Here is a 15,223-nt window from a genome sequence, read left to right as displayed (position 1 = left end):
GGGGCGTAGGTCCGGGTCAGGTGCTCCGGGGCCCAGGTGCAGCCCGGGGTGGAGACATGGGCGCGGCAGCAGTTCCAGTACTGGTCATGTAAGCGAGGTTCAAGATGAACGGGAGGGGAACGGGAGTAAGGTACCATGCGGACGACGCGGCCGGTGTGGTACTGGCACTTGAGGACTGGCTGGGGGGCTTCTCGTCCTCTTTTGCGCCCTCCGGTGCCTCGCCGCTGGGCGTGGGGACGGCGGGGACGGCGACGGATCTGGGCTGGGACGAGGGGCCGGAGCCGCCGAGCGGGAGCTTCTTGTGCGCCCGCTTGGAGTCTCTGGCGTCGGGTTTATACTTGTTCTTCTTGTTGGAGCCTGCGGGTGAGTCAGCAGATGGTTCACTTGAAGCCAGGGAGGAAGGGGGAAAGGAAGAGCCAGAAAAAAAGAAGGAGAAGAAAAAACTGACAGCGCATGTTGCACCTGCGGCATCGTTTCTTATCGTCAATGTCCGCCTCGGAAAGCGGTTTGACGACGAAGCCGTTCCTGACGAGAACGTCTCTGCGGTGAGCCATGGAGCGCAGTTGCTGGAGGTAGGTCTGGGTCGGCTCGATGGTCGTCGAGGGGGCCCCGTAGGGGTTCTGGGGTCGCTGGTCCAAGGCCATCGTCGGGTGTGGGAGAAGGAGAAGAAGAAGAACGTGGCTGAGGTCGGCTCAACGCTGCAATGTCGCCGTGCTCAAGTGGGAGATGCTGTCGTGCGCGATGATTCATCGACAGCTGGCGCGATGGGAGTCGGCCGACGCTAAGTGCTGGGATGGGCTGGTGGAGAGAAAGCGTGGCCTTTGCAGCTCGCAGCTCAAAGCCGTGACGAAAAACAGGATTCGATTGTCTCTTTGGAATGGGGAAGAATAAAATAAACGGAAGATGCAGACGACAGCTTTATGGGGAAGTCGCGAGACGGCGATGGTGCGGATGCGGGAGGCCGTCGTGTCTTGGATGCCCGGCCGCCGCGGTTGGACCCGTTTGTTCCTTCCCGTCGGCGAGGGAGCCTATAGACAAGGCATCTCCGTCGGGTTTCGTTGTCATCCAACACTTTCGTATTTACACTTTCGAGGGCCGTGGCCGATGATGTTGGAAGCACCTGGAGAGAATGTCACTCTCCACTCTTTTGGTCGGCGAAGGGACGAGTGTTGGTGCTGGCGATGCGGGTTCCAGCTGGGCTTCGAACCTTGGGGGTTCCCAGAGAGAGCTGGTCAGCCTCACAGGCCGCCGACCGTTGATGAGGCCCGCCTGAAAGAAGCCTCAGCCTCGGTTCATCTCTGTCAAGGGCGGTGATGTGGAAACGGACGAATGGGTGGGGTTGCCTTTGCCTCGTGTGGCCGGTGTATTGTTGGTCGCACCGACGATGACGGGCTTTCATGGAATCCAATCGACGGGAATCAAGAGGTCAGCCAAGATAAGACTAGAATTTGGGCAAAACATGCAATGACGAGGGACAGAAAACATTTGAGGCTAATGTCTCATCCCCGATCCTGTCTGTGGACTATTATGTCTTGAGCCACTGCGGTTTATGAAGCAAACCTTTATCAAGAATTAAAACGTGAATTAAAAAGCGAGAAAATTCGATTCATCCGCTAGACTGCACAGAAGCATCTTATTCAACGCAGATTCCGTCACCAGCACGTATTTCACATGGCAGAGAAGTTAAAACGAGACATGTCCTTGCGTCTTGAAGAGGCATAGCGGGATGTGGTAAAGTTACGCTCAAAGCTCGGAAGCGTCGCCAACGGCCCGGACCACAGCCGGTCCCGCCAACCCAACGAGGCAGCATCGGCCCAAGCAACGGCAGGCAAGGTTCAGGGGGAGGAAACCAACGATGGATCGATCAGGGAGCCGAAAGTTTCGCGTGCCATTGCGAAGTCAGCCTAGACTGAGGCTGTCGACTTGTAGGCCTCAATTCCGTGCTGCCGGAGGCCGACCACCCCTCGTCAAAGACGGGAGAGCCCCTGTCGGTCAGCCTGAGATAACCCCCAAGCTGGAGGCTAATGCGGGAGTAGTCTGCTTCATAAGACACGCTACGATTGATAGAATTGGAGCATCCCGGTGAAGCCGATCTCCGTGGCTGGGGCGGCGGCTCATGGTTATCATGCGCGGGATACGAGTGAGCAACGAGTCAATTGAAATGCATCTGAACGATGTAAGATGGAATAGAGTGCTAGAAATGGTATTGTATCAAGGTTACATTTCTTTGACCTCACATCTACGGTCATGTGAGGTTCCGATGGGAAAGCAGGGTAGTTGGTGATGGGCTCGGTGAGGTTCATCTCACCGAGACAGATCCACTAAACGGACCCGCAAGCCAATCATATGCACGGTATCCACATGTCGGTCCTACATGTGGGCTGTCTCTGCCCTGACGCGTCTCTGTGGGTAGCATTTCCCGTCCACAATAACGAAGCCATCACCAGTCTAGTCCTGCGACTGCTGCATTTAGCCATGTTTTGAGTCATCTGTCAGAAAAACACTTCTAGATGCATCACGAGTTCCCCGGTGGCCGCTGCCCAGTAGCCGTCATGTTGGAAGCACCATGCCGTCACGACGTCTCGAAGCTGAGAAACGAACGGTATTGCTATTGAATGGAAACGACTGACAGAAACCAAGATGCCGAAACCACTTCTTCACTAATCATCGCAGATGTCTAGTACGTGCATTTGCCGCAGTAGGAACACTCCTCCGAGCACGCAGTATAATTGTCATCTCCAACGCTCCATGAGAACTCGTCTTCCTCCTCTTTCTGTTTGTCGCCATCATCGCTCACTTCGCTCTTGACATCCGAAGCCAGCCAGGCTTTCCACCTGGCCATCACGTCGACTGAGAAGGCGGGAGACAGCCCGGGGCATTGCTCCCGAACATCGAGCGTCGAGAGCGCCTGTCGCCTGAGTTCGAGTCGTCCACCTTGGCTCGCACGAGCAAGCCCAACGATGCGGTGCAAGAGCGCCGCCAGCTGGGAAAGCTCCCGGTTCATCGACTTCTCCCACGTCTTGACCTCCTCGGACGCATCCATGACATCGATCTCGGTGAAGACACCCCGCTCGTGGTACGCCAGGATGAAGTTGGGGGTCTGTGCCACCCACAGCCGAGGAAGCTCCTCTGCAAGGAAGTCTTTGCCCTTGCGGAACATAGACCGGGTCTTGAGGTCGAACACGGCTGACTGGGGTACTTGGAACCCGCCGGACTGCAGGCGCAGCTGAGACGACTGCCTGGGAATCTTGGAGTTCACCTCACTGGCGCCCAAGCCTTCAATCAGCGCGTCAACAGAGCCCTTCTCATGGCCAACTGGGCGAGCTGCGTTCGACGACGGCCCGACTTTGTCCTGGAGGTAGCCGTCACCTTCGTGCCGGACAATGCAGCTGAGACCGCCAAAGTCATACCGAAGGACACGCTGATGCGATGCCGACCCGCGGGCACTAGCGTCCCAGGTGGTGTAGGCTTCAGGGAACGTGTGGCCGAAACCTCTGACGCTGGGGATCGTCTCTGTGGGCGAGTTTTCTCTCCGGATCAAGTGCACGGCGCCAGCGACTACCTCCACGAGCATTCGGAAAGGCCGCTCGTCGCCCCGAACGAACCGGAGTAGATTTCCGATGGTGCTCCCGCAGGCGACAATGTCCACCGGCTTTGTCAAGGGCTCCGGATGCATCGTCAGGGTAGCCTGAGCGGCCGGCTCCATCGGATGGGCCGGGTACCGGGCAGCGTTCTTGTCGCGGTAGTAGACACCGCTGTCTTCTAGGAGTCTCCGACGCTCTAGAAGAGGCGTCCATTTGGGCGGCGCACCTGAGCCGAGTCAGCAGGGTAACAAGAAATCTCGTGGTTTTGGATCACGCACCTGGGATCAAGACCGATGGTGCCGCCCTGTCGAGCCAGTTGTACGACGCTACAAGCTTGCAGTCGGTAACCCGAGCGGAGGCTTCGAACTGCATAGCTGGCTTCGACAACTCCGTGATGTCGATTGTCTCTACTAATGGTCCGAACGGCGGCGCCGGCGATGGCATCGCGGGCTCCGGCTGCCGCCACCGAGGGCTGCGTTGGAATTGATTGTAATTTTTCTGTCGATACATTGTGCTGCAGAGCATATGAGATTGAGGTCAGTGATTTGAACAGAAAGGAAGCAGAGAGACGGCGTGTTGAGCCGTTTTATCATCGTCGTCCATCATTCGTCTGCCTTGTCGGCCTCGAACCACTCAGGGGGCTTGGACGCAGCTCCATGCAGGTGTCCTGCTGGAGGCCGACCACGCCCCTCACTTCGCAACCAACGGCGGCCGCGGCCAGCTTTCGGAGGCCTTCTGTTGGTTGCCATTTTTCTACTTTGATATCTTTTGATGTGCCCAACGAAGCTATCGGCAGCCAAAGCCTAACTTTATCTGCCTACAAGGCGAAGCACGGTATGTGATAAATACGCGCCGTTCCTCCAACAAAGGCGGTTGGTCTCTCGTCCTGGCATCAACCATTCACTCAATCTCTCCCAATCTCAGTCAGCCTGATCAAAGGCACAAAATCGTATTCAAATACAACTGTGATCCCAGTTGCTAGCCAGAATTCGCACTTTGCTCCTCGTTTTCTGCCATTTCGGAGACTCAGCAGATCCTTGAATCATCAAGCTTCATCTACCACCCCTGCACACCACATCGGAAAGCATCATGATCCTCACCACTTCGGAGACTCATCGTGCCTCTCGCCTGTTGAAGGTCTTTTGGGACGTCACCAAAGGCGGGAGGGCAATCACGACAGCTGCTGATGCCCGCCTGTTCCTCGAGGCGGTCCGGACGAACCCTTCGCCGGCTGCTTGTTTGGAGATCATCATGGCTAGCGATGTTGCGAAGGACGCCGTCCGACACAGCATCCGGATCGACTTGTCGACCTCCTTCGTCCAAAAGCACGTCATCCCTTTCATTGCGTACCTGAGCGATCCCGGAGTGAAGATGGTGTTCAATGGCGAACTACTCCATCAGCTCCTGCTCATCATCGCGCAGCCGCCCGTGCTCTGGGACAATCTCTTGCAAATCTATCGGGAGTCCCACTTGACCGAGGGAGAGCTTTATGTGTTTGCCTGGCTCTGTTTCGAGTTGGCAAGCCTCCCCGACAGTGGGCTCAACGGCCTCGTCGACGACATATCTGCCGCTTTGGAGCAGCCGCCATTCCAAAAGGCCCAAGACCACAAGACCCGCGATCTCACCTACAGGATCAGGAAAGTCCTTGACCTCAGATCGTCTAGCTCTCCCGAAAAGGACCTTGAGGCGGCAGGTGGCCGTCATGACAACGACTTTGCCAACTTCCGCGACATTTCAGTGTTTCCCACCAGCGACGAGTTCTACTCGAGCGCCTTGCCGTTCTATCGGCGAGCGTCCGAGGTCGCTAGCGTTGAGTACGCCCAACGACCGCGGGTCCATCTTGATAACCAATTCCGCCTCCTCCGCGAGGATATGCTTGGTGAGCTCCGAGATGATCTAAAGGTGGCCACAGGCAGGAAGAAGAGCAAAAAGAAAGCCCAGATCCTCGCCGGACTGAGACCCATGGGCATCAGCACTGGCGACGAGAAACGAGGCCACTTCTGTGCCGTGCTTGTTGCTTGTTGCCAGGGGCTGGAGTCCTTGAAGAAGCCCACGCCGCCGAAGCGCAAGGCCTGGCTGAACGACAATAAGTGGTTCCTTCGTCATCAGTCGTTTGGCGCTCTGTGCGGGGACAAACACATCGTCGCGTTTGCCTTTCTTCTTCGCGACGAGGATGAGCTGGTGAAGGCTCCGCCGGTCGTCGCCCTGCAGTTCACCAGCAGCGATGCCACTGCCAGAGCTCTGCTGGCCCTTCAAGCACCCGCAAACCTCAAGTTCATCCTGGTTGATACTCCAGTCTTTGCCTACCAGCCTGTTTTGGAATGCTTACAAGACGTTGTGGAGATGCCACTAGGAGGCAAACTGCTTCGTCTCGGCACTGATGACGAGGACGACCAGTCGCTGAGTTCGTTGCAACAATCTGCTCACATTCAGCTCTGTGCGAAAAAGCTACAGCAAGCCGTGGAGTCCGAGTCACGCAAGCTCATCATAGACGGACAGCCCTTTGATCTCGACGGGTCTCAGATTAAGTCTCTACTACACGCGCTGGAGCGGCCAGTGGCCCTCATTCAAGGCCCTCCCGGTAAGTGACTGCTAGTCTAGCTTCACACTGGAAGGTAGAGTTTAGAACTGATATGCATCATTCTAGGAACCGGCAAGTCGTTCGTAGGTGCACTAGCAGCCAAGATCCTACTGACGGATCCGTCCAAACGTATTCTAGTGCTTAGCTACACCAACCATGCCCTCGATCAATTTCTCGAGGATCTGATGAATATTGGCATATCGCCCGGCAATATGGTGCGACTGGGTTCCAAGTCGACAGAAGCAACCGCGATGCTATCTCTGGACCAACAGCTGAAAACGTCAAGTCACCGTCGAAGCCGTGCGCCATGGGGGCTCATTGTTAGCGTGAAAGAAGAGCTCAGTACCGCTAGACACGAGATCAACGATGCATGCAGAAGTCTGGTCAGAGGGAGGATCAGCTCTATGGATATCTTGAATTCTCTTGAGTTCTCCGACGATGACCAGGCTTTTTATGAGGCGTTCCTGTTACCCGAACAAGACGAAGGCTTTAGGCTTGCGGGCAGACACAACAAGGCCATGGCGCCCGATTACTTACTGGGCCGTTGGATGGAGGGACAAGATGCTGGCGAACTCCGCCGCCACATCTCGCCTACAAGCGAACGTATCTGGAAGCTACCCAAAGCACAGAGGTCCAAGCACGTGCAGGCCTGGACCGAGTGTCTACAGAAAGAACGGATCGAAGCAGTTCAGAGTCTGGTTAAACGTTTCGATGAGACTCAAGAGAAGCTGGACGCCCTTTTCAACGAGAGCAAGCGTTCATTCGTGCAGACGAAGAAGCTCATCGGATGCACAACCACCGCAGCAGCCAAGTACAAGTCGCTGATTAAGGCTGCCAAACCCGATGTCGTCCTCGTTGAAGAGGCTGGAGAGATTCTCGAGGCCCATGTGTTGACTGCTCTGCATAGCGAAACCAGCCAGCTCATCTTGATCGGAGACCACAAGCAACTCCGGCCCAAAATCAACAACTACACGTTGAGTGTGGAAAATGGAGAGGGTTTCGACCTGAACCGTTCACTCTTTGAACGACTGATTCTCCAAGGGCACGACCACGACACGTTGCAGAAGCAACACCGAATGCACCCCGAAATCTCGGACCTTGTTCGACAGATGACGTACCCTGCTTTGTTGGACGACCCGAAGACTGAGGCACGAAATACGCCCAAGGGACTGCAGGGGAGAGTCAGCTTCATCAATCACAGCCACCCAGAGGACACGGCCAACGAGATCGCCGATCGTCGTGATGCCGGCGCTCCCTCCAGTAAAAGGAACGAGTTCGAGGCGCAAATGGTCCTGAAGCTCGTCAAATACCTGGGGCAGCAAGGATATCGGACGGAGAACCTGGTCGTTCTCACGCCGTACCTGGGACAGCTTCGTTTGCTCAAAGAAATGTTAAGCAAAGAAAGTGATCCTTGGCTCAACGATCTGGACTCGTTCGAGCTCATCCGCGCGGGACTGATGACCGCGGCGGCGGCCAAAGCAAAGCCTGGATCGGGGAGGATCAGACTGTCCACCATAGGTAAGTTGAATGCGAACCTTCCTGAACTCTTAGGCTCATTCTCTTTAGACAACTATCAGGGGGAGGAAAGTGACGTTGTCATTGCTTCTCTGACGAGGAGCAACAACAAAGGCGATATCGGGTTTATGAAGGCTCCCGAGCGACTGAACGTGTTGGTCTCCCGAGCAAGAGAATGTCTCGTTTTGATCGGGAACATGGACACGTTCATGAAGTCGTCGCAGGGCCAGGCGGTCTGGCTGCCATTCTTCAGTCTGCTCAAGGAGAAGGAGTATCTGCATGATGGCGTGCCCATCCGCTGCCAACAACATCCCGAAAAGACGGCTTTGCTAAACAAACCTGAGGATTTCAAAGTCAAGTGCCCTGATGGAGGCTGCGACGAAGTCTGGTGAGTTGAAGCGCCGACAACCGTGCCTAACCGTCCGCAGATTATATTTTACTGACAATGATAAACGCAGCAATGCTCCCTTATCATGTGGCAAGCACACATGCCTGATGCGTTGTCATCGAATCGCCAATCACAGCATGGTCCCATGTGAAGAGAGCATCAAGAAGACATGCGACCGAGGCCACAAATTTAGGGTTCGATGCACCGAGCAAGATGCTGCGTGTCGCGCTTGTCTCAAGGAAGACGAAGATACTAAAAGGAGAATCCAGCGAGATCTGCAGATGGAAAAGGAACGCGAATTGGCACAAAACAAATACGCTCAGGACCTCCAGCAAATGCAAGATGAGCTCGACCACGAACGACGCCTGCTCAAGTACGCCCAAGAGCAAGAAGACCACAAGCAGACACTGAAGCAGACGCGTGAAGAGCTCGAGGCGATCCGACAGACGAGGGCTCGAGCAGAAACGATGAAGGCTGCGGCCAAAGCCCGGCCGAATGGTTCGGGAGACCACGCACAAGGTGATAAACAAGAGCCACAGGAGACTCCTGTCCCCGATAGTTCCGCGGTGGAATGGAGCAGCATGAAGCGGGATGGGGCAAGCAGTAGTGCTTTGGATACGCTAATGGGCATGATTGGCCTCGAGAGTGTCAAGGAGGAGTTCTTGTCCATCAAGTCCAAGGTCGATACTGCGGTGCGCCAAGGCATCTCACTGACAACGGAGAGGTTTGGCTGTACGCTCTTGGGAAACCCAGGCACTGGTAAGGCGACCCCGACCGACGCTTTTTCGGGACTGACATGAAGTAGGCAAGACCACGGTGGCGCGAATTTACAGCAAGTTTCTGACATCAGTCGGCGTCATAGCTGGCAGTGGCTTCAAGGAGACTACTGGGTCGAAGCTTGCGTCGATGGGAGTCCAGGCCTGCCAGCAGATGCTGAACGACATGCTTGACGACGGTGGCGGGGTCATCTTCATCGACGAGGCCTACCAGCTATCATCTGGGAACAGCCCCGGCGGCCGCGCAGTACTCGATTTCCTGCTTGCTGAAGTCGAAAACCTGACGGGGAAGATCGTCTTCATCCTGGCCGGCTACAGCAAGCAGATGGAGTCTTTTTTTGCCCACAATCCGGGTTTCCCTAGCCGATTCCCGATAGAGATGAAGTTCAACGACTACAGCGACGACGAGCTTCTGCGGATCCTTCAAGCGCAGATCAAGAAGAGATACGGGGGCCGCATGAAATGGGATGACCATCTCTACCTGCGGGTCGTCTGCCGCAGACTTGGCCGTGGACGCGGCAAAGAAGGATTCGGAAACGCGAGGGCGGTTGAGAACCTTTTGGCCAAAATCTCCAGCCGACAGGCGAATAGAATCCGCAAGGAACGCCTCGCTGGAGCAGAACCAGATGACCTCCTGTTTACCAAGGAGGATCTGGCAGGACCGGAACCTTCCAGTGCTCTCGGCAGTTGTGAAGCGTGGATTCAGCTGCAAAGCCTCATCGGCCTCTCGTCGGTTAAAGCATCAGTTCGAGCCTTGGTCGATAGCATCCAAACGAATTACCTCCGGGAGCTTGCGGAGGAGCCTGTCATCGAATACACCCTAAACAAGGTCTTCCTAGGATCACCTGGAACTGGGAAGACTACAGTCGCTAAGCTTTACGGTCAAATTCTGGTCGATCTTGGACTACTTTCAAATGGAGAAGGTAAGTGTTGCTGTTGCGACTATCTACGTTTTGGGCACTAACTCTGAGCAGTGGTTGTCAAGAACCCATCCGACTTTGTGGGTGCGGTTTTAGGCGGCTCCGAAGCCCAGACAAAAGGGATACTTGAATCGACAGTGGGCAAGGTTCTTGTCATTGACGAAGCGTATGGCCTTTACGGTGGCGGCGGCTCAAATGGAAAAACCTCCGATCCTTTCAAGACCGCAGTCGTCGACACGATTGTCGCCGAGGTCCAAAGCGTTCCAGGAGAGGACCGATGCGTGCTGCTTCTCGGCTACAAAGACCAAATGGAGGAGATGTTCCAGAACGTAAACCCGGGTCTCAGCCGCCGGTTTCCTCTTTCTTCTGCATTCGTGTTCGAAGACTTCAACAGCTCCGACTTGGGGACGATCCTTGACCTCAAGCTCAAGCAGCAGGGGTTCTCGGCAACCGATCAAGCCAAGCAAGTTGCCATGGAAATGTTGGAGCGTGCGCGCAACCGCCCTAACTTTGGCAACGCCGGCGAGGTGGACATTCTTTTAAACGACGCCAAGGCCCGCCATCAGAGGCGTCTTTCGTCTAAACAAACCAAGAAAGTCTCTACCCTTGAAGCCTTGGACTTTGACGAGGATTTTGATCGAGCGGAACGCGCGGACACTAACGTGGCTAAGCTGTTCGATGGCACGGTTGGCTGTGAGAAGATCATTGCCACATTGGAAGGATACCAAGAGAGCGTTCGATCCATGAAGGCACTTGGAATGGATCCCAAGGAGAGCATTCCATTCAACTTTCTCTTCCGTGGACCCCCAGGAACGGGCAAGACCTCGACCGCGAAAAAGATGGGGAAGGTGTTTTACGACATGGGATTTTTGGCCGAAGACTACGTCCAGGAATGTTCTGCTACTGACCTAATCGGGGAGTACATTGGACAGACGGGTCCAAAGGTCCGGCAATTACTTGACAAGGCTCTTGGACGGGTGCTGTTCATAGACGAAGCATACCGGCTGGCTGAAGGCCGGTTTGCCAAGGAGGCTGTTGACGAGCTCGTCGACGCTGTGACGAAAGACAAGTACAAGGGCCGTCTTGTGATCATCCTAGCAGGGTACGACGACGACATTAACCGGCTGCTTTCGGTCAACCCCGGCATGTCTAGTCGCTTCCCCGAAGTTATCGACTTCCACAGCCTGAGCCCAGAGAATTGCTTCGACCTCGTGCTCCAATTTTTCCTGAAGCAGAATCGCAAACTCGAGAGCAGTAAGGCACCCGGCCGCCTTGTGCTGGACTGCCTTCAGCACCCTGCCGGAGACTTCAAGGACGATATTGTCAGCACTTTCCGTGCGCTCTCAATGCAGCCCAACTGGGCCAGCGCTCGTGATGTGGAGACACTGGCCAAGTCAATCTTTCTGAAATCCCTCAAGTTCCGCCAGGGCACATGTATCACGATCACGGAAGCCATGGTCGAGACGGAGCTCTATATGATGCTTGAAGAGCGCGATACTCGTGGCAAACAAGCGGACACGATACGCGGCATGGATGGGCTGCAGGATTTGCGGATGGCACCGGCGCCTCCTCAGACTCCGCACATCATCAAGACACAGCACCAGACGGCTATCAAGAAAGAAGAAGTAAGTTACACACCTCCCGAGAGTCCGGTCGAAGAGATCGAGGATGGGAAGCGAAAGGCCGTCCGGGATGCTGGCGTCAGCGACGAGGCCTGGGAGCAGTTGGAGAAGGACAAGAAGGCGCAGGAAGAGAATGATGCCAAGTACCGGGCTATGCTTGACGCCAAGCGCAGATCGATTGGTGCTGCACGTGAAGCCATTCTCAAGGAGTTGATGAAGGAGGAAGAGCGGCGTAAAAAGGAAGAAGAGCAGCGGAAGAAGGCGGCGATGATGGGACGGTGCCCTATGGGATACGATTGGATTAGGCAAGCTGTAGGTTTTCGGTGCGAGGGGGGATCCCATTTCATTTCCGATGGGCAGCTGGCCAGTTTTTTCATTTAGCCTGATGACGTTATTAAACTTTCAAAGACTGTTGGGATATGTTGACATAGGAAGAGAAGTCGAAGTTAATTTAGACGCGTCGAACAACTGCACTTGTCTCATCAAAACAAGTCTACTAGTTACTAATACCGATGCCACGTGCACACCTTCGCTTGAAACTGATTCCTTGTCATTCACTCAGTCCGTGCTAGTTAACTCGCAAGGTCAGCATCGAGTTTGGCCCGCTGTACTAAGACAATCCTTTGACGTGGCTCTGTCAAGATGACTTCACAGCTACGCCACGCGGTTGGATAACTTGCCGGCTTAGTCGCACTTCCAAATGCTATTTTTGGGGATTGTTCGAATTCATGTGCCAGCCATTGGATGATATGCATGCAATGTGGGGTCAGATCTACGAAACGGCTATGCATTGTCGAGGCCGCCGTATTCCGTGTTGCTGATCATGAGGATCAAACGGGGACTTTCAAAGAGTTTCCGACGCGGCCATCGTGGCCGGCGGATCATGGTCCCAGTGCGTTTGGTTAACGGCCCAGACCGACTGACAAACGTCGCGGGTCGAAATGCGATTGGTGCAACAGACCAGGAGGCTCCCAGAGACCCCCATCACGCCGGGGACGACTGGGGACCCCAGCATTGCCTGCCCTGTCAGTATCTGCTCCAACGGACTTCCATGTAGTGGCTGGGTTGCAGTAATCACGGGAGGCTCGCTAATTCTCGGGGACGCGGGGTCAGATCTGGATGATATGTCAAAGTCTCTGTTAAGCGCTTGGCAGTCGGCAGTGGCACGTGGTCGGCCGCTTGTGACGGCATGCTGAGTACGGCGGCGAGGGAGGCAATGACGTGAAGGGAGGCTATGCCGGATTTTTTTGAATTCTTCGTAGGAGAGTTTGCTGCCACGCGGGGAAGGTTCTGTCATAATAGTGCCATACAGCAGGGAGGGAATGGGATACGAGGCATGTTGTTACGACATAAGAGGGTTGTCATTTGTTGGGTTGTCATCTAGACGGCAGTGCCAGGGATAGGGGGCTGGATGGGTTTTGGCGCCGCGGTATCACAAGCCCGGAGTCAAAGATGAGAGACTCGCTCCCCCGCGCATAACGCCCCGTGATTGAGAAATACGGGGCAGCCAGCAGTCAGAGGCTGATGGGCGAGAAGACCCGAAAGTCTGGAACGTCAGCTCCCACCATCAACAACTAGCGGAGGATTTACGAAACTGAACTATGGAGCCGATTTTCCGGACTTGTCGTGAGATTGACAACTACTTACGTTTCAAATCTACACGTAATGTGCCAAGAATCGTTGCCCACTGAGAAGACCAAGTTTGAATGTTGAAGTCAGAAGAAGATTCGCGCTAGGTATCACGGGGAGGGAGCACGGAGACCCATCCACAACAAAACGAGAGAAAGCCGCAATGATGATTTGCTACAGGCTGAACAAGCTGCAAGGATTATCCCGGTCTGTACTTTATTCCTCATCCTCCTCTGCTGCGTCTTGTGCGAAATCGACCACGTTCGCCTTCGTCGCGGCACCACCACCCGCACCTCCGGCCGCACCACCAAGACCACCGAGACCGCCGAGAAGGGCACCGAGTCCTCCGGCACCAGCACCAGCGCCACCACCAGCTGCACCTCCCGTGAGGCCTGAAAGGAGGCCACCCAATCCAGCGGCACCACCATTGGCACCGCCCGCACCGCCCGCACCACCGAGAAGACCGAGCAAGCCCTGGAGACCCCCAGCGGCCCCAGCGGGGGCAGCAGGGGCAGCAGGAGCAGCAGCAGGAGTCTTCGGGGTGGCAGGGGAAGCAGCGGGAGTTTTGGGCTTAGCGGGAGCAGCAGCAGGAGTAGCAGTACCATTGCCAGGTTTAGCTGGATAAGAGACGTGCGATGGTTAGTACGTAATTATGGTTTGTAGATATCTCGAACGGACTGACGGACGAACGGGGTGAACGAGGGGATGGCGCGCGACGAAAGGAGGGTGCTTCTACGCACCCACTGGCTGAGCGACGGCGGGAGCGGCAGCGCCGCCGGCAGAGTAGGCCTGGATGCCTTTGTCGATAACGGCGGAGACCTGATCAACGGCCTGCTGCGCGATACCCTGACCGATGGCAGGAACCTTGGAGATGAGAGACTGGCCGAGAGATTGTGTGCTCGTCTTTTGCTGCTGAAGGTTCTGGAGGACAACGTTGGAGACGCCAATCTTGTCAAAGTTGGGCTTCTTGGAGATGAGAGTGTCAATCAGACCAGACGCAGAGGTCTGGAGGTCGCCGGCGATCTGCTGGAGGCCGAGAGCCTCCTGGAGCTGCAATGGCTGGGCGGCCTGGATATCTTGGCCGGCCTTGGTGATGACAGCCTGGGCATCGGTAGCGGCGGCCAGAACGGGCTGTGCAGAAGCAACGTCGTCTCCAACGCCCTGCAGAATGTATGTTAGTTGAGACTGATCTTCCTGCACCCTTGACCTGTAGGAGTCGAGGCTCGAGAGTGATTCAACGGCTCCCGTATGCCCGTTGTTCGGACCAACGTACCTTCACGGCGGTCTCGAGCTTCGACAGGGCGCCCTGAACCTCAGTGACGGCCCCCTGGATAACGGAGGCTTGGCGCCTCTCAGCGGGAGCTGCGAAGGCCGTGCCGATGAGGGCGAAGAGAAGAGTCTTGGTCAGCTGCATTGTAACGATTCACTAGCCAGAGTGATCCGAGTTGGTATCGAATATGATGATGATTAGGGGATTAGAGCAAATGAGTCTCCGACCAGGGAGTATATATGTGTGAGCGTTGGAAGTGTCTGTGCTGAGTTGAGTTTGTCTGTGACGGTGTGTTCTCTCATCCCCGATGGTGAGCCGGGAACTATCAGCTTGATATACATTCGACGAGATGGCTGGGTCCTGACCTCATAGGCCACTGGCGCATACACGTTGAGAGTTCACCTCGGCAGCAACTCTTCCTCCTTCCAGCTGAGAATGCCTCCAGGAAGCGCACAGCCCTGGAGCCTGAGACGATGGAAACCATAGTGTGGGTATCATTATCACACCAGTCCAACAACACTATGTCTTGCGAGAAACTTCTTCTGACGTCTCAAGTGGTTCGCGAGCCCTCCCCTGTTTTCGTCGAGGAGAAGGGCGCCAAGTGCGTGCCACGGTGTGCCCCAGGAGTCAGTGTTTGGCCACATCGTTAAGTTGAGGGGAGCATCGGTAGATTCCATGGCATCTCCCCCTCCTTGCAATGCGTATTGAAGAATCCAACGATGTGCCGCGTCGCGGTATGTGTGATTTGAATTATGTGTGTGGTGTTAATGTGGCCGGCAAATGTGGTTAACTGTGCGCACTTTGAGCACTCGCAGTTCAGATGAAACGAAACTCGGCCGTGTAAATCGTCTCAGAAGGGTCGAGTGCAAATACCACTTCGGACATGCACTAGGGGGTCCCATGTCTGAGCGACCACGGGCTTGGCCAAGTCGGGGGAC

At 55.4% G+C, this 15,223-nt stretch overlaps 4 protein-coding genes across 4 annotated transcripts; 1 reads left to right on the top strand and 3 right to left on the bottom strand.

The window, feature by feature from the left end:
* Window positions 1-16: 16 nt before the first annotated feature.
* Window positions 17-644, bottom strand: ColSpa_06441 (uncharacterized protein; the record flags this gene model as incomplete). The annotated part of the gene is made up of 2 exons (XM_049272653.1): window positions 17-357; window positions 449-644. The coding sequence occupies 2 exons, from the start codon at window positions 642-644 to the stop codon at window positions 17-19; spliced, it is 537 nt and encodes a 178-aa protein (XP_049128610.1).
* A 2,033-nt stretch (window positions 645-2,677) lies between these two features.
* ColSpa_06440 (uncharacterized protein) lies at window positions 2,678-4,028 on the bottom strand (the record flags this gene model as incomplete). Its single annotated transcript, XM_049272652.1, has 2 exons — window positions 2,678-3,810; window positions 3,863-4,028. The coding sequence occupies 2 exons, from the start codon at window positions 4,026-4,028 to the stop codon at window positions 2,678-2,680; spliced, it is 1,299 nt and encodes a 432-aa protein (XP_049128609.1).
* Window positions 4,029-4,673: 645 nt separating this feature from the next.
* ColSpa_06439 (NFX1-type zinc finger-containing protein 1) lies at window positions 4,674-11,767 on the top strand (the record flags this gene model as incomplete). The annotated part of the gene is made up of 6 exons (XM_049272651.1): window positions 4,674-6,165; window positions 6,232-7,683; window positions 7,732-8,068; window positions 8,205-8,827; window positions 8,874-9,767; window positions 9,819-11,767. 6 exons carry the CDS (start codon window positions 4,674-4,676, stop codon window positions 11,765-11,767), a joined length of 6,747 nt encoding a protein of 2,248 aa, XP_049128608.1.
* Window positions 11,768-13,231: 1,464 nt separating this feature from the next.
* Window positions 13,232-14,429, bottom strand: ColSpa_06438 (cell wall mannoprotein 1; the record flags this gene model as incomplete). Its single annotated transcript, XM_049272650.1, has 3 exons — window positions 13,232-13,632; window positions 13,756-14,176; window positions 14,289-14,429. 3 exons carry the CDS (start codon window positions 14,427-14,429, stop codon window positions 13,232-13,234), a joined length of 963 nt encoding a protein of 320 aa, XP_049128607.1.
* Window positions 14,430-15,223: the final 794 nt, after the last annotated feature.

Source organism: Colletotrichum spaethianum, assembly GCF_022836535.1.
Source record: "Colletotrichum spaethianum MAFF 239500 DNA, contig15, whole genome shotgun sequence".
Lineage (NCBI taxonomy): Eukaryota > Fungi > Ascomycota > Sordariomycetes > Glomerellales > Glomerellaceae > Colletotrichum > Colletotrichum spaethianum.
Note: the sequence above shows the minus strand (reverse complement) of the source record. Positions and strands in the feature narration are given on the sequence as shown.